The sequence below is a fragment of the Erpetoichthys calabaricus genome, chromosome 8 (assembly GCF_900747795.2).
Source record: "Erpetoichthys calabaricus chromosome 8, fErpCal1.3, whole genome shotgun sequence".
NCBI classification, from domain to species: domain Eukaryota; kingdom Metazoa; phylum Chordata; class Cladistia; order Polypteriformes; family Polypteridae; genus Erpetoichthys; species Erpetoichthys calabaricus.
This window is the reverse complement of record NC_041401.2, coordinates 99,715,599-99,739,761: the sequence shown is the minus strand read 5'-3', so window position 1 is coordinate 99,739,761 and position 24,163 is coordinate 99,715,599. Positions and strand designations below refer to the sequence as shown.

The following is a 24,163-nucleotide window of genomic DNA, read 5'->3' as shown; positions in this document are numbered from 1 at the left end:
GTGACAATATTAAATGGTTTCACAATGATATAATGCCAAAAGAGTCAGCATCCATTTGCTTGATTGCTTTCTGTGATGTGAATGATACATGAACTTGCATTTCTCACTTTTCATTAGGAAACGTAGGACAGATTATTGTTAGTTAGGAAAGTTAATCTTAATATTAAAGCAGTATCAACATATAAAGATGATTCTGGAATGGTTTCACCAAAACTGCCATGCCCAAAAACACCACTGTCATTGTGTACGTTAAAGCACTGTAAACCTTCTCTTTATCACAGAATATGTATTGAATTGTGTGAAGATCAGACTTGGTTGAAGAAATCCCTCTGAAACAGATGCTAGAGAGCTCAATTTCAAAAGGCTGAATCCCCCACTTACTTATCTGACATTCTGTACTAAACTAACATTTGTGAAACCAATACATGTCTCCCACAAGAGAAGGAATGTGACCTTTCACTTCTGACCTTTAGGTCCTGGAGGTCCCTTCATTCCAGGTTGCCCATTGGGAATAGGGCTGGGAGGGGCAACTTCATTCTCAGAGGGGAGGGGCATCTTATTTACAGCTGGTGGTGGTCTTTCAGCAGATTGCAGCAAAAACATCTGCAACAAGGAGAATCGCATTACTTTTAAGGTCAGGTAAATTTAGTACCTTTTGAAAAAAAAATCATTATTTGCTTTCTGTAACAGATATGAAGATGAAACACTGTTGTAATTTTTTCTCTATGAAAGAAAATAAAATACTTTCACTATAACATTAAAAAAAACCAATTATAACAACATTCATTTCACTATGAAACTAAATTAAGAAAAAAAAAATTGAAGCCCTTACCTTTGTTTCAAGTGAGCTGAGTCTGTCGTTCATTTCTGAGAACCTGGTGCAGTTCATACAATCTGTGATGAAATACATAAATTAAAAAAATTAATTCAAACATTGGAGGATACACTTTTCACAACAGTAACTGCAATTCCACAACCTAAAGACCAAATCTATACAAAACATACTTCACTTCATAATGAAAACTTTGACTATACTTGTATCTTGCAAATAAGAAGGCAGTATGGCACCTAAGGTACTAGAGTTTTAAAACATCAGACTGTGGGTTCAATCTCCACCTTTCACTGACTATGTGACTGACTATGGTGCAAGCTGTAAGCGTCTAAACAATTGTACCTTATTTGACTACAGTTGTCTTCTTTAATAAAAATATCTTATTTGTCTTTTCATCAATGAACACATTGTCCGATGGACACCAACTCTCATTAAACAGCATGTACAATGTCATTTGATGCCACCCAGTCTGTTCAGCTTATTTTTGGATACTTGCACATGTACAAGGAGAAAATGTTTCTGCAAGGAAAGATGAAGAAACATTCTTATGATTTGGTCATATTGTACTAATTACTTAAGTTGGCCATTTGTAAGGAGGTCCTGCACAGATGCTGTACACTTATGATGAGTTTCACATTAGTTTGTAAGAACCAATTTGTGGAGACTATTTAGAGGCAGTACATGGACAAAAGGAATGTCACTTCTTCCATTAAAATTTGGTATAACCTCTCTTTCCCATCACTATTTTGCAATATAAAAGCACTTGCACTGTAGCTTGAAAACGGACAGCACTGTTTAAAGCACACCATAAGGATAAGACCCTATCTTTGAAAATACACTGCTTGACAGAAAACACAAAGGCGAAGAGTTTCAAAATTTAATGTGTACAGTTTAACTAATTATTTAGAGATCAAATTGGATGACATTTCTGTACTTACTGAAAATTACAACAGGTGCCTATTACAAGGTAGTTTTAATATTAATAGTGTCTCTGAACTTCACTTCCCTTTGTAGGCAGGAACAAATCCCTGGACAGGGTGCCAGCCCACCACAGGGCACACGCACACACAAACCCACACTAGGGACAATTTAGGATCACTAATGCACCTAATCTGCATGTCTCTGGACTGTGGGAGAAAACCAGAGCATCCGGAGGAAACCCAAACAGACACAGGGAGAAAATGCAAACTCCACACAGGGAGGACCCAGGAAGTGAACCCAGGTCTCCTAACAGCAAGGCAGCAGCGCTTCCACTGCACCACCGTGTGCAGGTTAGGTGGATTGGCGATCCTAAATTGTCCCTAGTGTGTGCTTGGTTTGTGGGTGTGTGTGTGCCCTGTGGTGGGCTGGTGCCCTGCCTGGGGTTTGTTTCCTGCCTTGCGCTGTGTTGGCTGGGATTTGCTCCAGCGGACCCCCGTGACCCTGTAGTTAGGATATAGCAGGCTGGATAATGGATGGGTGGATATTTCTAGCAGCTGCACTTTGCAGCTGGCAATGATTGATGTAGGAAATACAAGCATCATTTTAGAAAAGTTCACATAATTGCAGTATGTTTAGTTTGCAGTATTTTCTTGACATATTTAATTTGGTATTTACTTTAACCAAAAAATAAAAGCAAATACCAACCCTGAATGCGAGTTTGGAATGAATGATGACAAACGTTCATTACTTTGTTTCATGTTCCACTCAAACACAAAAAAGATGAACCTTCTTTTTCAAATATTAACAATGCTTTTAAGTATATGCCTATGGCACCCTTGGGCAGATCTGACCATAATCTGATCCATCTAACTCCCTATCTAATAACAGGTTTGTAGGTGGAACATACTTCCACCAAGACAGTGAGACAATGCTGTCTAGAGGCTGAAATGGCCCTGAATGACTGCTTCCAAAGGATAGACTGGTAAATGATATATGAGTCACCTGGGGATGATATTGTGGGACTCAACCACTGCATCACAGGGTATATGGACTTCTTTGTTGACATTATTGTACCCTTAATAACAGTACACTACTTCCCAAACAACAAGCCCTGGATTACCAAGGATCTAAAAAGTCTTCTGAATGAGAAGAGAGAATTCAAATCTGGTGACAAAGAGGTCAAAAAAGGTGTATAAGCGAGTTGTGAAGAAAAACTTGAGTAAAGGAAAGGAAAGGGAACTTACAGAGCTAAAATAGAAAACAGAAGTGAATGTGGACAAGGCTAACACCCTGAACAAATTATTTGATAAGATTTTTTTTTTTCCGTCATGACCACTTTCTTCCAATGACCAGCTCCTATACACAATCCTTACTACAGGAACAACTAGTACCTCTTCAACAGATATGGCCAGTCATGAGTAAACTTCTGATCATCAGTATGGGTTCTCCATAAGCTGATAACCAGGTAAGGAGACAACTGAAGAGGCTACAAACTGGAAAGACATTGGAGCAGAATCAGTTCTTGACTTCTTAAGGCCAGTGCTGACTAACTTTTTGGTATCTTCTGTCACCTGTTCAGCCTGTCACTAAGTCTGCAAAAAATGACGCTGCTGTGGAAAACATCCTGCATTGTTCCTGTTCGAAAGAAGACAGATACCTCTTCACCTAATTACTGCAGACCAGCGTCACTTATGTTCCCTATCATAAGGACTTTTGACAAAGTGGACCTGGACTATATGTGCTCTCCTGTGAAAGACTATCTGGACCCACTGCACTCTGCCTATCTGACAAAGACTGGAGTGAAGATGCAATTATATGTCTGCTCCACAAGGCCTACTCCCACCCGGACAAAGCTGGCAGTACTCTAAGAATTATTTTTGCTTTGCGCCCTCCCCAACCATAACCTACTGTCTATGGGGGAGGAGCAAAAGCTTCAGATACGTCAAAAATTTAAATCTCCGGTTTTTGACGGATCTTGACGTTTTAGGGACTCCTGATACCTAAAACATTGATATCTTGATGATGGGTATGTGTCTGTCTGTCTGTACGTGTGTGTGGGTCACACTTTCTTGAGGATGGTCCAGAGCTAAAGTGGCTGGACAGAGAAATACCAAACTCAAAATTTAGGCCTGTTATGTGATGACAATGCGCTGATTAGTTTTTGAGCCAAATCATGCCAGAGAAACCCTCAAATACCGTAATTCTGCAATTAATTATAAATTCTTAAATGTGAATTGATATCGTAATGACCTATTATTATCAAAAAGATCAGCATCAGAGTAGTAAATAATTACTGAAATGTTATAGAATAGTTCAGGCAAATTGGTTCCTAGGGCGCAAAGCCCACTGATGCTCTTGTCTGAATTTTTTTTGTTTTCCCAGGGTCTTCAATACCATCCAGTGATCCGTAAAGGTGTAAGGCCAGGAATATATAGGTAGATGTGCCTATGATGTCCCGAATAATGAATCTGTTTTGCAAGACTGCAGTTTTTGAGACTCAAGAGCTTTGTCTCTGATACAGATGTGATCAACACTGGTGCACCACAAGGAACAGTCCTCTCTCTTGTTTCTTCACACTTCGGACTATAAGTATAACACTAGGTCATGTCACTTTTAGAAATTCTCTGATGATATGAATTATAGTGTGTATCAATTAGGAGGATGAGACAGAGTATACGAATCTGGTGGAGTACTTTGTGCCTCAGTATAAGTGTCTGCAACTTAAGATCAGCAAAACCAAGGGACTGGTTATTGACTTTTTCTGCACCAAACAGCCTCCATTTCCGGTTATTATTCAGGGAGTGGATGTGGAGATAGTGCGTCCTACAAGTACCTGGGGGTCAACATCAATGACAGGCCTGGGCTGGGCTCAAAACACAGAGGAACTATATAAGAAAGGGCAGGACAGACTGTACTTCTTTAATGTGGGTAGCGAAATCCTTCACATATTCTACAGCTCTGTAATGGCCAGTGCAATAATCTATGCTGTGGTATGTACTAGACTGGTCATATAACGTCAAGAGAGACCCATCGAATTAACAAGGTAATTAAAAAGGCAGGCTAAGTTATAGGATGCAGTCTCAACGTGGTGAAGGTCATATCAATGGAGAGAATCAAAACAAAACTGAGTTCCATTATGAAAAGTGCTACACAACCTCTGTCTCTGACAAAATAGCATTGAGTACTTTCAGCCAACAGATCATTCAGCAGAAATGTTTAAAAACGCTTAGGGGCTCATTTAGAGCAATGGCAATATGCGTTTATAAAGCCTCACTGACACTAAATACTCTTTTTATTTTTAGCCAGACATTTTCTTTTAATTTTTCATTTTTTTAGTTTTTTTTTTCTTTTAGTCATTCTGGTGTGTACTGGGATGGGTATTTGTTATAATATAATAAAAAACCTTCTGTAAAAGCCAAATTTCCCCATGGACATATAAAGTGCTATTTAGTGAGATGAACTAAGATGGACAGTATAACATCACAAATGATAGCACAAATATTCCTGTAGCTAATGATATGAACCACAATGATAAACAGGAAAAACAGAAATGATATCTAAATGGTTTCAAACATATTTTATACCTAAACAGTCCTATACAAAGCAAACTTAAATTATTATTAAAAGAACTCCAAACTTTCAACAGTATAATTAAAAGGAGGAATCAAGTTTATATAGATTAAATGATTCCAATAAAATCAGAACTGTTGACAGGTACATAATTAGTCACCAGGATCAAGCCGGACCAGGAGACTCAGTTTGAATCCTGGCTGTCACTGTCTGTGTGGAGTCGCATTTTTTTCTCTGTATTCCTTGGATTTCTTGCATATACATACATGGAAGACTAACTGGAAAATTATCTTTGTTACAAGCAAGTGTGGGTACGTGGCATGCATGATGAACTGGTGCCCCCTCCGAGGTTAGTTCCTGCTCTAAACTCAGTACTTTAAGGATAGCCCTGTGGAGATATATTTTAAAGGTCACCAATGGAGGAGATCTTGCTGTGCATTTTGAGACTGCTTATTTAATTTTATACAGGTTCCACTAAGAAAATCTGAAAAATTATTTTTGTGTTTCATACATTTACTTGTTAACAGACAAATTTTCAAAATGACTTGCATATTAGAATTTGTTAGTTGGCTATTACAAAATAAATTGTGCTTTTTAGCTAAAACCTTCATATAGAAGGTATCACTAAGGTGGCACAGCCATTGGCACTGATGCCTCAAAGCTAAAAGGAACAGGGTTCAATACCACATCTGAAAGGATTTTCTACAAGTAGTCTGGTTTAAATCCAGCATATCAAAATCCCTGTTTACTTAACCAATGGCTTTGAGCTGGCACAATTTAGGCACAGTATATAAGGTCGCCTGCTCTGTAAATAACTGGTACCACCATGCGGGGCTGATTGAAGAATTGCTCCCAGTGCTGCTGTGATAAGAGACTTTCCCCTTGTAATATACTGTGTTGAAAAAGTAGGCTTGGTATAAAATGGATCAACAAAAAGACAGTCTCTACTGAGATCAAGACATCCTGATATAAAATCTCACTGGGTTAAAAGGTGGTTCACTCCATGTTGCTAAACCAAAATATCCATTGGACTTGATGTTGACATGATATGGTGTGATCTGAGCAAAGTTGTTTTTTATGCTTTAATATCCAATTTGACTATAATCTGATTTCTGGGTACAAAATAAGAGAAAACAAGAAATTTAGTTTAATAGTAGTGCACACAATGTTTTCAATTACCTGCTAACAATAAAATGTCAATGATAATGAAAAGTTATAGATGAAGCACATTTATCCTCTGCACATGGCTCTGTCAGGAGCTGCTGGGGGGAGGTTGGCCCTTTTTGGCAACCACTGGGGTCACCGTGCTCATACTGGCTGCCAAACAGAAATACTTTAATCTTTCAGTTTTATGAGATGCAAAGCAGTACGTCTAGACAGAGTCCAGCAGCAGGCACTTTGAAAAATGGCATATCTGGTAATAATAAGCAGCCAGCCGTGGGGAGAGGTTGTGAGGTATTACCAAAGGGAGCGCGAGACTGACAGAAACCAGAAACGAAGGTGGGTGTGGCCCATACGCACCCCTAACATACTAAAAAATGACTGTCCAGTGCAAGCCTCTTAAGTGCAGGCTCAGTTTCTCCTGTGCCTCAGCTTTGTTTTCTCTCTGTCTGCCCCCTGGCATTCTCAGACATTGTAAACATGCCTAAGTGACGCTCTACCCACTCCAAACATTCCCGCCTGCCCCAGCAAACATGGTCTGTCTTGCTATGTCTGAGCTCAGGACAGCTGGATGGCTGATGGTGCCACAGACAGCTCCAGCTTAACTCCCTGCATCTTCCTGAATCAGGGGGAGTAGAATCTACATTATGGGACTTTTCATCTAACATCATGTGGATTGCTATGTTTTCCATTTTGTGTTTCACCTTTAGACTGATGATATTCTTATTTTCCTCATCAGTTGCATAGTTTTGAAACTTATTCCGACTGGAATTTGAAGTAAGAATCAGAACTTGAGGTAAGAATTGAGTATACAGTAAATGTGATAACTGGGCATAAGGAACACAAAAGGCTCAGGGATAATATTTTTAACCACTGGGTGGAAAAGATTGCTTTTCAGGACAAAAGGGGATGATGTCCTTGCTCTGACATACACTGTAAGTCAGTGGATTATCTTAAAGTAGAACCAAGGACCTGCTATTGTAGACACAAAACACCATTAGATGACTAACAAATTAGGTCACAATGATGGGGAATTATAACAATCAGAAAGTAAGCTGAGAACGCTCTCTCTGCTAACTAACACAGACTGAAGAATAGGAGCCAGGCACTTAAGTGATACAGCCATATGTTCAAAATGACACACCAAATTAACTGATTTTTTTAAAACAGTAATATTCTGAATTTATACATCCATCCCACTTCGATACATACACGGGCAAGGTGGAATATGAGACATTAGCTGTTAAACATTGATTTGGGTCACAAACATTTATGTTGATGTAGTAAGCCCTAGATATTGGTCTTTGTTAAACAGGTGTATATTCCCTAAACTTTATGTTTAATTTGCAATTGGGCTGCCAAGAGTAATATGCAAGTCTGATAGCCTCTAGCAACTGTAAGGAAAAACTGGACTACATCTGTAAAGCAGATGTTTGAACCAGTGGCATTTTTGGGTTTATCCTAGATCCACACAGTTTAATCATTAAGTCATCACTAGCTCAGGTCTGTCTTAAACATCCAAAGAGGCTGTAGGTGACAAGTGTAATTTGTATATATTTGTAATGTACTTTCATTACTATTTCTTTTCTTGTTCTTTAGCTCTTATGCCTTACACAGAGTCGACAGCACCTTCAATTTTGTTGTTCTTTTGTAAAAGTGACAACGACAATAAAGATTTATTTATCTTATCTATCTATCTTTATCTAGGTAGCCTGAGTCACAGTGAGTCCTCTCAGCCCTGCTGTCTAATTAACCCTTGAAAAATCACTGCCACTTTAAGTAGCTCAGCTCCAAAGGGAGATCCCCTCCTCAATTTCATCTTAATATATAAGTGAAAAGGTCTTAGACTTAATTAAATAAGTCATATTTAATGTCAAATTTTATCAGCTCTACTAAAGGTGCTTTAAGGTTTTAAGATTTGCAGCTCACTTCAAAAGAGTGGGCAGCACAGTTGACACACCATAGTAAAGACTATAGTAAAGGAAAGTTACTATAAGAAGTCTCAAATAAAGTGTATTTTATGCTTAATTGTTAAGACCAATGTTAATGTAACAACGAACAAGGCACACGATGATACAGTGGTAACTCTGTTGCCTCGTAGTAAGGAGTCTGGGTGTTGAGTCCTGGGTGCTCACTATGTGGAGTTTGCTTCAATTTCCTCACACAGACCAAAGACAGAAGGGTTAGGTGTAATGGCAACGCTAAATTATTCCGATATAGGTTTGTGTTGGTTCACCTGCAAATGGCTGGGGCTCTGTCCTCGATTTGTTCCTGCCTACACCTTTTGATTCCTGGCATAGGCTCCAGCTGCTCCCTTGCCTGGATAAGCAGGTTTAGAGGATGGATGGATCAATGAATACTATAAACCATCTTGCCTATAAACTATAAACCATCCTTCAAACATATAGAGAAATATTCTGCACAATTTCAATTACAGGTTAGTTCACTGTTTCAGATTTACCTTGAGAGAGGTTATTTTAACTTGAATGTTGTGTACAGTATTTTCCTCTTTTGCATGCCCAAAAGATGCTCCTGTTGACAAACAGATCCTCAATAGTCAGCCTAAGAGACTTTAATGGTAGTGTGTGTGGCTGTGTGTTTTGCCTGCTAGTACAAACAGTGGCATGACAGTTTAAACGAATCTCCTAATGTCCCACATACCACTGTGACAAAATATTTAAAAAAAAAACAAAGATGTGATCATTTTTCTTTGATGCAGCAAATAAATAACAGGAAATGCTTCAACATTCAAATCAATTAACTAAGTCACATCCAAATGCTACACTATGCTTATTTTGACACCTTAAAAACACATCTTCTGTCATTTAAACATCATTAATGTGAATTTCCCATTGGGATTAATAAAGTATCTATCTATCTATCTATCTATCTATCTATCTATCTATCTATCTATCTATCTATCTATCTATCTATCTATCTATCTATCTATCTATCTATCTATCTATCTATCTATCTATCTATCTAATGGTATTTGTGTCCATATTCATGATGATGACTGACTTATAAGTCAATCTAGACTTCCCAGAGCTGTCCTCTTATAGATGTGTGCCTACATTACAGAGACCACAAAGCAGAAATCATACGGTTCCTGTTCTGGTACAGATTTTCACAATTTAAAAAAAATGGATGGATGGATGGATGAACATCAGAATGAGACTGACAAGTCACTGATGCAATGAAATTAAATTTTCTGTTAACTTCATTATCCTGCCACCTGGAGTTGTTAAAATGCCAAAAACAAAAAATCTGCATAGTACTTATGGATGGTCCATAATTATAAGACAATTTCCACTCCAAGTTTTTTGCTTAATAAATCCTAACTTTTGCAAAATAAACTGCTTAACATATTTCCAAGCATAAGCAACTTTTACAGGTTTCAGGTTTTACTGACTGGATCTCATTTAAATGATTTACGAAAATAAGACAACTATGCTACTGACTGTTCATAAGTGTCCAAAGTATGGAGCCTCTTGATTTCAAGCCCCTGATTCCCCCCAAGGTTGCCCCAAGATAATCTGGTGAATGGAAGGAGATGATACGTCTATTAAGTGCCTTGAGCATGGGAAAGGTGCTATAAAAATAAAATGTATTATTATTTTATTATTATTATTTTATGCCTGATGACCACTATATGAATGAAAGAAACTTGTTGTCAGTAAGCCCTTTACAATGGCTAATTCAAATACCAAAGGCTGTGTTTATGTGCACCTTGAGAAGTAATACTGTACATGAACAGTGCAGTAGCCTCAAGAGATTCAATCAGTCTAATAAGATGATAGATATATAAGAAAACAGTGACCAGAAGCCATCATTAAATTGTTTAAACTAATGTAATCTTACTCAACATTCCATGATGGTCTCACTATTGCCACTAGGTTTAGACTAGGTTAAATTTGGGTCTGAATCCCACTGTGACACGGATATATAATTTGAACTGGAATTTGAATTTCAGATAAACTTTTTTGACTGTTCAGTGCTCTTGGAATGAAATGTTGGACTAGTTTTACACTTCAAGCTTCAAGATAAAAAAGGTGAATTTATTTGAGGTTAATACAAATGTTAAATGGTGCAGAAAAAAATCACAAGACATTAAGGGAGCAGTTTAAAAAAATCACAAGCACCAGACAGACAAGGCAATAAGTGTACCATTGCATATGGAGAGCTTCACTAAACCTGGGACTGGCCCACAAGGGGAAGGATAACCTCTTCACTCTAAACAACAAACAGCTCAAAGCCAACGACTCACAGGTCATAAATAACCCGTCTCTGGGTATCTGCAGACAGCTACTAATGAAATTCTGTCTGCAGAGTTTAGGAGTAGGAAATGGCAGATGACCCCTGAACCAGAATTCCATCTGCAAAAAAGCAGGGAGGAAACCTCAAATTGCAGATACACCCTGTGGCACCATGGGGGATGGGGTAGTCAGCACAGTCTCACTATGATGTGATGTGCTTTGTCTTGGTAATTTTATCATACCTGTACTTTGCTAGTTTTGCTACCACAAAATGCCAGCACGAACTTTAGAATTCTACTTAAGGAGACCCAGGATGTACTGTATGTCTAAAAATGACCTGTCAAGGAGTAACAAATGAGGAGGCTAAATGTTTAAAGGCATTCTGAAGCTGGTTGTAGTGTGGAGGTTTTTCCTGCTTCTATACATTTCATTACTAACATCAGATTAGTTTTATTCCATATACTGCTGCTGGTGACAAACACCAACTCAATATGCTGCTCACTTCAGACTGATCTTGAAGAGTCAGATAACATCTGTCAAGTCAAGTCTATAGTTGCCTACATGTGCTTGCTGATCATCAGAAGTCATATTTCCTATACATTTCTAAATTAACATCTCAATTATATGGCTTTCTTCATTAGTATGGATTGTTCTTCCATTCAACCAACAAAATCTGGCATGGTGTTTCTTTTTGAATTCAGTAGTTTGATTACATTTTCTCCTGCTAGATTCCAACCAAAATGTAGGAGTGTTTCCTGACATGACAGTACACTTGATGGACTGACACCTTGCCTAGGCTCAGTTTCTACCTTATGTTCAATGTTAATGGGATAGGCTACAGATTTGTTCAAACTTAAGATGGATCAAGTGAAAGCAATAATGGATTGAGGACTTACAGTAACGTCAGCAAGTTCTTTTGTTGCCCAAAGACTTATTCTGAGTCAGATATGTGTCACCAATCAGTCTAGCACATATATCCTTGGCATACGTGAATAAAAACAGTGTCCCCAAGATAACATGGACACAGAAATATATAAATTACACACCTTGATCCTAAATTTAGGAAAATAAGGAAGTGTCTTAAAGGACAAGAGTTAAAAATGTATACAATTGTAAAGAACACATAAGAGCAATAGCTAAATAAAAAGGTTTGCATTCAGAGTGGTGGCTCTGAGGGTAGGGATCTGCGCTGGCAATCGGAAGGTTGTCGGTTCGAATCCCGTAAATGCCAATATGGACTCTGCTCTGTTGGGCCCTTAAGCAAGGCCCTTAACCTGCAATTGCTAAGCGCTTTGAGTAGTGAGAAAAGCACTATATAAATGCAAAAAATTATTATTAGAGGGGCAGACATGGCCCACCAAGTCAGCATCTGAAATCACAGACAAGCCCGTGAGGAAAAGGCAAGTAAATGGCTTTTCTTGGTGGCTTAATTTAGCAATCATTTTAACTTAATAATGTGCCCGACCCAAAAAAAAAGAACTGGTACTCTGTAGCAAAAAGCTAAACACAGTAAAATTCACTGAAAACACAGTAGTTATAGTATATTCCTTGAGCTAACAATGAAAACAACCAGGTATGTACAATCCTAGTCCTGAAAGGCCAGAGTGGTTGATTCTTACCATTTTATCTGATTTTTCAGATGTTATGAATCTGCTTTGTTAGAATTTCCTACTAATGTATGTTTTACTTTTGGGGTAATGCAACAAACTACATTACAATCTCTCAACCTTGACTCAATATTTTATTAAAAAAACTCTGTAAGGCTAACAATATATAGTGTATGTTTAGCTGGTCAGTGACCCTTATTAATTAAATTAAAATAAAGACAAAAATATAGAAACTGAATAGGTATCCATGTAACAACTATTGTTGCTATGATCTTTCGAGACTTCTAGAACAGTAAAAGTCTGCACCATTATTTAAAGCAACGTTAGTTAAGTCTTATCTATAGATCAGATGCCTACATTTGGCTCTGTCTTGAGCATCCTTGATTTTAATACCTTTCACCTTCATATTGGCAGGCACAACTTCATGCCATGTTTTCTTGGGTCTGCCCTTTGGATGCTTTCCATTTGCAATGAAACTTTGAATTTTCTTAATCCATGCATCATCCTCTCTTCTCTGAACATGCCCAAACCATCTGAGTCTGCTCCATCACATACCTTCTGCAACATCTTCAACACATATCATGTTACGAATACCCTCGTTATTTCTACATTCTTGTAAAGACACACCAGCCATCCATCTCAGAATTCTCATCTCAGTATGCTGAATTGTGCTTATTTCTCCAACTTTCACAGCCCACGTTTCACTTGCATATTCTACAGCAAGTCTAACACAGCACTTGTACACAATACCCTTCATGCACAAGCAAGCACCTTTCCTTAAAATAATGCCAGAAAGATCCCTAAACTTATTCCACTCAATTCTTACTCTGGCAGCAACTGCACTGGAGCAGCCTCCTTCAGCACTCAGCATATCTCCATGATAACAAAACTGTTCACGTGTTTTAAACCTATGACCTCAAGAAATGTGAAAGTTGTATTGTCACTTAACTCGCCTATGCATCTTTTGCATACAAACGGCACCTTCAACTGTCCAAAAAAGCCTCTGACACCACTACATCACCTATGGCTCTACAGTCACCTGTATATGTACTTACCAATGCAATTATCTATTCAGCCAATCATGTGGCAGTAGCACAATGCATAAAATTATACAGTTACAGGTCAGGAGCTTCGGTTAATGTTCAAAGCAAACACCAGAATGGAGGAAAAAAAGTAATCTAAGTGATTTTGACATTAGCATGATTTTTGGATGCCAGATGGGCTGGTTTGAGTATTCTGTAACTGCTGATCTCTTGGGACTTTCACACAAAACAGTCTTTAAAGTTTACTTGGAATGGTGTCGAAAAAACAAAAAACCACCAAAGAGTAGCAGTTTTGTAGATGAAAGCACCTTATTGATGAGAGAGGTCAGAGGAGAATGGCCAGACTTGTATGAGCTGACAGAAAGGCTAAAGTAACTCAGATATCCATTTTGTACAACTGTGGTGAGCAGAAAAGCTTCTCAGAATGCACAACATGTTGAACTTTGAGGCAGATGGGCTACAACAGCAGAAGACCAGGTTCCACTCCAATCAGTCAAGAACAGAAGGCTGAGACGGCAGCTCATCAAAACTGGACAGTTGAAGACTGGAAAAATATAACTTAGTCTGATGAATCTCAATTTCTTCTGAGACACTTAGATGGTAGGGTCAGAATTTGGCACCAACAGCATGAATCCATGCATCCAATCTGACCTTTGTCAAACGTCCAGGCTGGTTTTGGTATATTGGGCTCATTAATACCAATCAATCACAGTTTGAATGCCACGGCCTATTTGAGTATTTTTGCTAACCATGTTGCTGACCAAATTAATTTCCACAATTTACCCATCTTCTAACAGCTACTTCCAGCATGAAAATGAACCATGTTACAAAGTAAAGGTAATCTCAAGCTGGTTTTATGAACATGACAATAAGTTCAGTGTTTATCAGTGGCCTTCCCAGACATCGGATCTGAATTAAAAAGAACACCTTTAGAATGCTGTAAAACAGGATATTCGCAGAATGAATGTCCAACTGAAAAATATGCAGAAATTGTGTGATACAACCATGTCAACAAAATGAATATGTCATGTCTCAAAGGAGTATGCAATCCATGACACAAAGAATTGTTTTAAAAGAAAAAGGATACTCCACCCAGAATTAATATAGTGTTCCTAACAATTTGCTCAGTGAGTGAATATTTTCAGTTAGTTCATAGCTCAGAAAACATTATGATCCTTAAGGTTAACTTAATAAGTTCAATAAATGCCTTAACATTGATTATTTCACACTAGAAGTGTACTACTAATAATTAAACATTGGTGATGCTATTCAATAAAAACCATGAATAATAACAACTTTGTTTTTCTCAAAACAGAATGCCTATTCAGATCCTCAATTATTTAACTATCTATACATACATAAATACAGTAGAAACCAGAGCAAATTAAATAATATCTAACAAAAGGCATCTGTACTAAAATCTAAGAATTTATTTCTAGGACCAATGTCTTCTCACTTGAGTAGTGCATGTTATGCTAATAATTCTAGGACACTGACAATAGAAAACAAAGTGATGAGACAATGTTTGTCCACACTCAATGCATTGTTTAAGCCTTACTTATATGTGGCCAGTACAATTGTGTTTTAATTCATGTTTATTATTAGAAATATTGAGCAGCAAGATTAACATTCATTCACTCAAATTCCTCTGCTTATCCAAGAATGGGTCGTGGAGACAACAATCTTAGCAGTGAGGCCCATACATCCCTTTCCCAAACCACATTTTCCAACTCTTACTGTGGGATCTTAAGGTGTTCCTAGGGCATCTGGGAGATATAATCAACCTGGCGAGCCCTGGATCTTGCCCAAGGTCTCCTCGTAATTAGTTGTGTCAGTAAAACCTCTGAATCAGATGCCTGAACTATCTAAATTAGATCCTCTCTATGCAGAGGGTCAGCAGCTTTACTCCACAGCCTCTCCCAGATGTCCACTCTTCTCTCCTTCTCTCTATGGGAGACCCAGCGACTCCGTGGAAAAATCTGATTTCAGCCACTTGTACCCTCAATCTTATTCTTTTAGTCATTACACAAAGCTCATGACTTTAGGTGAATGTAAGGATGTATATTGACTTCTTCACCACTGTGGATTGGCATAATGACACATAACTGTATTTGCCACACCAATCTATCTGTTGATTTTTTACCATTCCTTTTCCTCTCATTTGAGAACACAGCCGGGAAGTACTTGAGGAAGTAACTCACTTCTCACTCTGAGAGGTTTGCCAGCTTTTTCTTACTGCCTCAGATTTTGGAGGTGCTGATCCCCATTCTTGTTGTTTCACACTTAGTTTCAAACTACTCCAATGTGTTTAGGAGTTCACAGCTGGATAAAACTAATAGGATCACATCATCTGCAAAAATCAATGACGCAATTCTAAGTCCACCAAACTGGACACCATCCCCTCCTTAGCTGTACCTTGAATATCCTGTCTATGTAACTCACAAACAGGATAGGAGACAAATCACACCCTAGCAGAGTCCCACATCCCACAGCTCTCACTATAATTACTGTATACAGGGACTGAATAACCCTTATTTAGGTCCAAAGGAACTCCATACTCTCATAGCACCCCCTAAAGACTCCTTCAAGGAGCAGGTCATATACCTTTTCCAAGTCCAATTGGGCATACTCCCATATTCCCCCACAGGATTCTCATGATGACAAAGAACTGACCACTCTTCCACGTTCTTGATGGAATCCACATTTCTCCTTCTGGATTTGAGGTTCCACAACTGGGTAGAGACTCCTTTCCAGTAAACAGGCATAAGCTTCCTCAGGGCGTCGAAGAAGTGTGATCCCACAATAGCTGCAGCACCCTCCGGTCCCAGTTTTTGCAGTACTTCCGACAACCACACAACATTGTAAAGTCTTGTCAGCCATGCCTGTCTGACAATGTCCAGAGCCTTCAGCATTTCTGGATGGATCTCATCTATCCCTGGCGCCTTGCCACTGTGGAGTTGCTTAACTACCTCAGTGATCTCCCTCAAGGAAATGGGTATTGATACCCCATCAGCTTCTGGCTCTTCCTCCTCCACAGAGGGTGTATCCATCAGGTTCATGAGGTTCTCAAAATGTTCCTCCCACCGCCAGATGACATCCTAGTCTGGTTCAAATTTTCTCCACTCTTGTTAAGAAACGCCTAGGTGAAGCTCTGCCTTCCTCTTCTGAGTTGCCTGATGGTTTGTAAAAACCTCTTAGCGCCTGATTGATAGTCACTTTCATGTTAACTCTGATCTCCTCCCACACCTGGGTTATTGCTTCCTTGAATGCCAAGGACTGAGCCTTTTTTGTCCTATCGGTACTAGTTATATATTATTATCTTGTGGAAGCAATACAATATATGGCAAATTGGTGCAATAAAGAGTGCAGAAGAGCATGACATTTAACAGAAGTGAGACATAAAGTATGTATTCCTCTTCCATTCACTGTACGTACTAGCTGGGAGTGATAACTGTTTTTAAACTTAAAGGTCTGGACTTTCATGCTTTGATATGGTCTGCTTAACCATACAGGTGAGTATTCTTTTTGATCAGGGAGGATATAATCTTTTACTGTTGAAAACTTGTTAATTTGGCAGGTTAACCACAAAGATCTTTACAACACATGGCAATTTACATCATTCAGTTCATTGGTATTTTATAGAAGCCATGAATATCCTGCTTGCTTCATGTCACACCGCAATATATAGCTGACTTGACTGAAATACTCCAAAATTAGTTTGACTCCAGCTATTTTGTTGTATAATTGCTAGTAGTTCAAAGTTTATTTTCATTCTCATTGTTACAAACTCTTTTAGGTTTTCATCCTATGTGTATGCCAACATTCTCTTAATAAAATTAACTAGTTACTTTTACAACCCATGTTTGGATCCAGAGGCTGCAAAAGAGTTTCCCATCATTAAATTCCCACTGCAGTACTCCACAATTTAGATGAGGTTGTGTTGTTGGTATGTAATGTTTTGTTTACACCAAACAAAATTTCTCATTTATGCCAGAAGGGTCCATTTTTCAAGATAAGTCTGAGCCAGATTAAGCAGGTTTAGATGAATGAATGATTGCGTTCCACTTTCAAAACAAAATATTCTGTATTATAAGGTAGCAATGGCTTTTATGAAAAGCACCCAAACCCAGTATTCCTTATAGGGTAATCTCTGTTCTTCTGAGTTTTTCTTATGTAGATAACAACATTGATATTTGTTTAAATAAGTGAGGCATGCACTTCTTAACTTGTATCTCAGGACAGTTTGTGTTGCTAATTTTTTCTGTTTGAACATTGTCTAATGCAGGGGTAGGCAACGTCGGTCCTGGAGTGCCACAGTATGTGCAGGTTTTTGTTCCAACCCAGTTCCTTAACGAGAACTCAATTATTGCTGATGAAGCACATATTGCTTAAGTGACATTTTAATGCTTCATTTTAGTGGTCTCGCTTGTTAAGGTTCTCCAACCTTAATTGCTTATTTCAATCTTAAACTGCTGCATTCAGTGTTTTAACTGCTCCTTATTAGCAATAAGATGTAAAACAGGGGTAGGCAATGTCGGTCCTGGTGAGCCGCAGTGGCTACAGGTTTTCATTCCAACCCAATTGCTTAATTAGAAACCAATCATTGCCAATCTCAGACCTTATTTAATTTTATGGCTTGTTAGTCTGTGCAATGTAAGGCTTTCATATCGTAGATTTTTTTCCTTTCCAAGGATATCATCCAAATGATTTGAAGCCTAAAACAAATCATTTTCAGTCTGTCACATTTTTCTATTAAGTGTTTTATTAAATCAAACCGTGCATGATGAACACACACAGATGTAATTGGAAAAAAGCTAGCTGGAGAACTGCTGGCTGCTTTGTCTTTTACATCTTATTGCTAATAAGGAGCAATTAAAACACTGAATGCAGCAGTTTAAGATTGAAATAAGCAATTAAGGTTGGAGAACCTTAACAAGCGAGACCACTAAAATGAAGCATTAAAATGTCACTTAAGCAATATGTGCTTCATCAGCAATAATTGAGTTCTCGTTAAGGAACTGGGTTAGAACAAAAACCTGCACATACTGCGGCTCTCCAGGACCGACATTGCCTACCCCTGGTCTAATGTACTGTGAACTAAGAAGTCAAACTCTTTGTAATCGTTTTGTAACTTTTTCAGTTCCATGAGTGTGGACAAATGTAGTTCTAAGTTCCTCAAAAATCTCTTTCAATTGGAGCATGATTCAAATTTTATGATGTCAAATAAAATTAGAAAAAATTGCATTTATTTTGAAGAAGGGAGCATCATGGACAAAGGCATCTGAGAGAAAATAACACCTATAATTCCAAGGGTTCTTGAACACCCCTACGCTCACAAAAAGAAAAACGAACATTTACATTTCATGATACACATGGAGCCAGATTCTCTAATTAGTAATTTTGACTTTAAAAGTATGTTAAATACAGAGCATTACACATCAGCAAGGGTACAATAAGCTTCACAAGACCTGTGAAACAAGACATCTTGTATTGAAATAAGGCATCTCACTGACTAGCAATGTCTCATATATTCCAGCACAACACTGTACTCTAGGAAGGGAAGGAGGGGATTTTCAGTTGAACAAACCTTAACACTAGGGTAGTGGTTGCACATTTTCCAGTATATCTGTTTTGCCAACATGGTGACAGATAAGTATACCATTACCTTTTACTCCCTCCTACACAACTTGAAGAAAAAGTGTGTTTATCAAAAGACAAAAAGCAAGACCACCCTGTGCCACATCATGCTTATTTCACTGTGGCAGAGATAAAGTACCATGCAGCACTCTAATCCAGTCTTAAACCCTCTGATATTAAGTGCTGGCAAAGTTTACAGGTAACAATTGGAATTTATTGAAGATGGAACTGGCAAGGTTTAGAGAAAATCAAGAACAGACTCTGCAGCTGTAACAGAAACATCCTACTGATAATTCACATACTGAGTCAATCAGATAAAACATGAAGCTGAGCGACTTCTTTGCGCTGATTAATATGTTTTGTGGTGAACAGGAGCAGGAAGATCTTCACAATGATCAATTCTAATGAGTCAGTCAGGTAGGTAAATGGTGCAAGCTCAGCTTTAAGAGCTTTTCCCCCCCCGGTGTACTGAGCTCTCTAATGCACTAAGACAGACCATCTGTGACTGGCAGCTGTCAGAAACCTTAAATCAGAGAACCAAATATACCTTTAATTCAAACAGATTATAACAGAAAGCAAATCTGTTTCAAACATAAGCGACACCTTCCCCTCTCTTTATCAGTATAGTATATGTATGAATACTATGAATATGTGTAATTCCTTAACTAGCCAGCTGCTAAAATCCTTATGTTGTCATAGAAGGATTTAGGAATCTTTCCATAACCTCTCAAACACTGAGGTCTAGCTGCTTTTCCACTGTCTTCATGAGTCAGCAAGTCATCGAAATCAGCCAAATTGATAGAAATTTTAATGTAACTGTGTGTGAACAAAAGACCTAACATTTCTAGAAAATTAACAAAGCTCCAAATATGTCTCTCGCGCCTTTGTGAACAGCCCAGTTTAAAGTAACATATGGAATAAACCTTGCTTGTTTCTCTTATAATTTTAAATGCATATTATGTCCCATCTCTTAGAAAACCTTTAGTCAGTGTTGGTGACAATGAGCACTAAAAATGTATAAAAGAGCAAGGTCATTTATATCCTTCACAAAAAATTGCCACATTACTAATATAAGACTTTTGCTACTTAATTCTGATTGCAAGAGAGAAATGACAATCATCATGCCACAACCACATTGTTAATTCCATGATGTAATTTCCCTACAGCCTCATTAGCTCTGCTTCTATCAAAATAACTCTGTATATTATGTGGCATACGACTGGGGCTCTTGCCCGACTGGGACGCCTCCACACTGGAAGAAATGGGGGAGGGAGCTTATCCATAGCATTAGATAGATAGATAGATAGATAGACAGATAGACAGATAGATAGACAGATAGATAGACAGATAGATAGATAGATAGATAGATAGATAGATAGATAGATAGATAGATAGATAGATAGATAGATAGATACTTTATTAATCCCAAGGGGAAATTCACATACTCCAGCAGCAGCATACTGATAAAAAAAACAACATTAAATTAAAGAGTGATAAAAATGCATAAAAATTAAAGAGTGATAAAAATTACCTCCCCCCGGAGCACTAGGTGACAGCCCCCCTGGGTTGCAGCGGTGCCTCGGACTCCCGCTGGGCTCCATTGAAGCTGGAGTTTGATACAGCCATGTTGGAATCCGTGGGCGCCGCCAAGAGGTGCTGCAGCTGTTGCTGAGCCATTATGGGCAGCACTTCTGCCACACCTGGAAGTGCTGCCGGAAGTGGAACAATGAGCACCTGGAGCACTTCCGGGGTGCCTTATAAAAGCATCTACTACTCAGAGAGCCAGAGTCAGGAGGGAGTAGACAAAATGTTGCCAGGAGGAGTGAAGAAGGGAAGAAAGAAGAAGAGTGTTGTGTGCTTTTGTTGTGCTGAACTGTGTTGTGCTTGGGGAAAAAGAAAATAAAAAAATGTGTGTGCCTTGAACTTGTGTCCCACGACTGTCTGTATTGGGTTTGGGCAGAGGTGCACCCCCTGGTGGTCCACATTACTAGTAACAAAATAAATTTTTTTCAAACATCCAGTAATCACCACTTTTGCCTTTGTTTTTTGTTTATTGAAAGTTACACAAAAGTAGCATCTTGTAATTTTTCTGTAGCTATACATGGCCTTGTCACCACAAACATACATTTCTTGCCTGAACACTTTTCTGTTACCCAAATGAAGAAGTAGCAGGAAAAAAAAAAGCTAAAGCAAAGCTTTAAAATTACTACGTGGTCTCTAGAGACAACCAAAACCAAGCTTTAGCAGCAAACGTTTTAACTACAACAAAAGCTCTACAGTAACACAAATTTCCAACATGTACTCTGACCAGACACAGAGGCCACAAGTGACTTCACCAGAACAAACTACACTCTGTACACAAACACATAATCCCTCAGCAAAGTACTCTAATTAACCAGGCTTTTTTTTTTTTTTGACTGTACACTCATAGAAAACCTTGCCAAGTACTTCATTTAGGTGTAGTACATGAAATTTACTTTGTGGTTAGTTTTATCGTTTCAGTTTTGCAGTTTTTAGCCCACTGTGAATGGGGTCTCATTTTGTCATTGGTTTCATTTTAAGTTATGTCAAAAGTTTTCTTTAAAAGAAAAATTGTTTACCAATTGTTTCTTGAGCACAGCAGTTAACACTACTGATCCATAGTCCTAGGCTCAGTTCCTAGCCTGTTTATGTGGGGTCTGTACCTTCTCCCGGTGTTTCTACATGGGATTTTCCCCAGATGCTTCCCCTGTCCTCATACATCACAAAAATATATGTATGAAGTTAGCTGATAAATATGATTTAGTGTTGATACAGTATGTGCTTAAATATGACCTGAAATAGACAAGTGCCCTATACAGAATTGTTTCTCAGCTTGCACTCAATGTTACCATGAAGGATAAATGGATGGATGGAATAATGTTATATAGTGCATTTCAAAGTGGTCATCTTTACAAGAAACCAAACAAAGCTATACAACATAATCATGTTAGATTACTTCAGTATAGAATTTCAAAATAATTTGCTGGGAAACACTGAAAGACTAGAAATATACTCACAACAAAATAAAAGTCAAAAATAAATTGACCTTATATATAATAATCATTTGACATACAGTACCAATTTAAAGACAACATAACAACTAATATGTAGCTAGATTAGACATTCATATCTTTACCTACAACAAAGTTCAAAACTCAATGGAATGTTATAAAAGCACAGCTACTGTCTAACACTGTGTCAGTGAGTAACACGGGAAAGTTCAGATGTTAAAAGTTCTAAGAAACTGTTGAAAACTGAAAGAGGAGTACTGCTGCAAGACTTGAAATTATTTCAGCCAGCTGTCAGAAACTATCACGCATTTGGACTATTGGTTATGTAATGATGATATATCTGGCTGCAAATTTGAAAGTAATAGTAAAAAAGTCAAAGTAAGGATCTGCAGTTACATTTGTAAAAATCATGTTTATGTGCCAAATTAAAACATACCATACGTACGGAATGGTAAAACTACAGTCAGGAATACATTTTTTACAATGCAATCTCAAGTTAACTATTGAGATACATTAAAAATTATTGTTTATAAATAGCTAGTATACAGTAAGTGATATTAATGTTGTTTCCAATGACTAATGATTTGTAGCTGCAGAGAATTCCTAGTGGCACATACTGCATCTGCATAACAGCAGCACTCATTTAATAATGAAGAATAAATAAGGGTGAAGACACCTGCTTTATACAGATCCTCAAATACAGTAAAGCATGATGTATCCATCCAAGATTTGGTAAAGATTTATGTTTTATAGTTATCATTTTAAAACTGACGTTATCATCTAAATCACAGACAGTCAACAATAGATCTAATAAATGTGACTGGTAAGCCGTTCTGTAAGAATATTACAGAACACTGACAGAAAACAATGAAAAGGTCAAATAAAGAAGAGGAACCATGAGGGACTATAACACAAAAGGAAAAAAGGGGAAGAACTTATCTCTGCAGTTCAGTTCCACCAGGGTTATTTTACACACTCCCCTAATAAATGATTCTAGTGGAAACACTTTTACCAATATACCAAAAGAAATCTAGATACTGAACAATCAGTTTTATCAATATTAAAAACAGAAAAGTTCCTTGTGCTTTTCATTTAAAAAGTATTTAATTTTGCCCACTGCTGTCTTATGTTTTTGAAATACTGATTAATATATACATCTTTTTGATAGTGTAATTCAATTTATGAGAGTTCAGCTTGAAACACTAATACCGTAAATACCCGCATATAGGACGATACCATGTATAGGACGCAGTGGATTTTTGACCCTAAAAACCATGGAAAAACCTGTGTACCTGTTTATAGGACGCATCCTGATTTTGTGTTACCGGGGTACTAATTAAAAGCTGCTGCCGCCAGCGCCAGTGATAGTATCCATGTGTTTGTGTTAGGCTGGAGTATCTCTGAACAACAACAAAGAGCGAGAAACATACCGGTACTAGATGGCGAAAATGACGTATCGGTGACGTGAATACAGTAGGCTCCCGCTTAAGTACGCAACTTGAACCTGCGAAGTTTGTGAGTACTTAGCTGGTAGGTGCGTACTTTAGGTTGGCCACTCCCAAACGCAACTTGAACCTGCAAAGTTTGCGCGTACTTAGCCGCCACTCCCAAATAGCTTGCATTTTGCTACGATGTCAAAGAAACCAAACGGCAAGCGTCTCAATGAGTCTCAACGCTGCAAAATCATCTCGAAGCTAAGCAAAACGTCTGCACCCAGTAAGAGGGCCATAGCGTGCTCTCAACATCGATGATTAGCTGCTCTGCTCTGAAATTCAAATTGAAGCTGATGATACATTCAATGATCTTAAGAAATTGTTTGAATCCTTTCAGAGCAAGATCTGGGCTGTCTCCCTCAAAGCCAAATGCAAGAAACTTTAAAACCTTCGCCAAATGACGATTCATGACGTTTAACTACCGGTAATAAATCTTGAACCGAGAATTTTAGGGAAAAATATGCGTACTTAAGCGGGATGCATACTTAAACAGGTGCATACTTAAGCGGGAGGCTACTGTATTCAAAATAAAACAATTTCCAAATGTTACAATAAGGCATACAGGTGGAAGTATAGTAAAATGAGCTTTCAAACGCCGTGTCATTCTCCAA

The 24,163-nt window shown here is 38.1% G+C and overlaps 1 protein-coding gene across 2 annotated transcripts in view; it reads right to left on the bottom strand.

Moving 5' to 3' along the window:
- LOC114655875 (collagen alpha-1(XXVI) chain) overlaps positions 1-24,163 on the bottom strand; it is a 116,483-nt gene that overhangs the window by 39,055 nt on the left and 53,265 nt on the right. For both annotated transcript variants that reach the window (XM_028807159.2, XM_028807160.2), the window contains exons 4-5: positions 833-894; positions 468-603 (exon numbers count right to left, since the gene is read on the bottom strand). In XM_028807159.2, the coding sequence (XP_028662992.1) occupies positions 468-603; positions 833-894 (198 nt within the window). The remainder of the gene's footprint in view (positions 1-467; positions 604-832; positions 895-24,163) is intronic.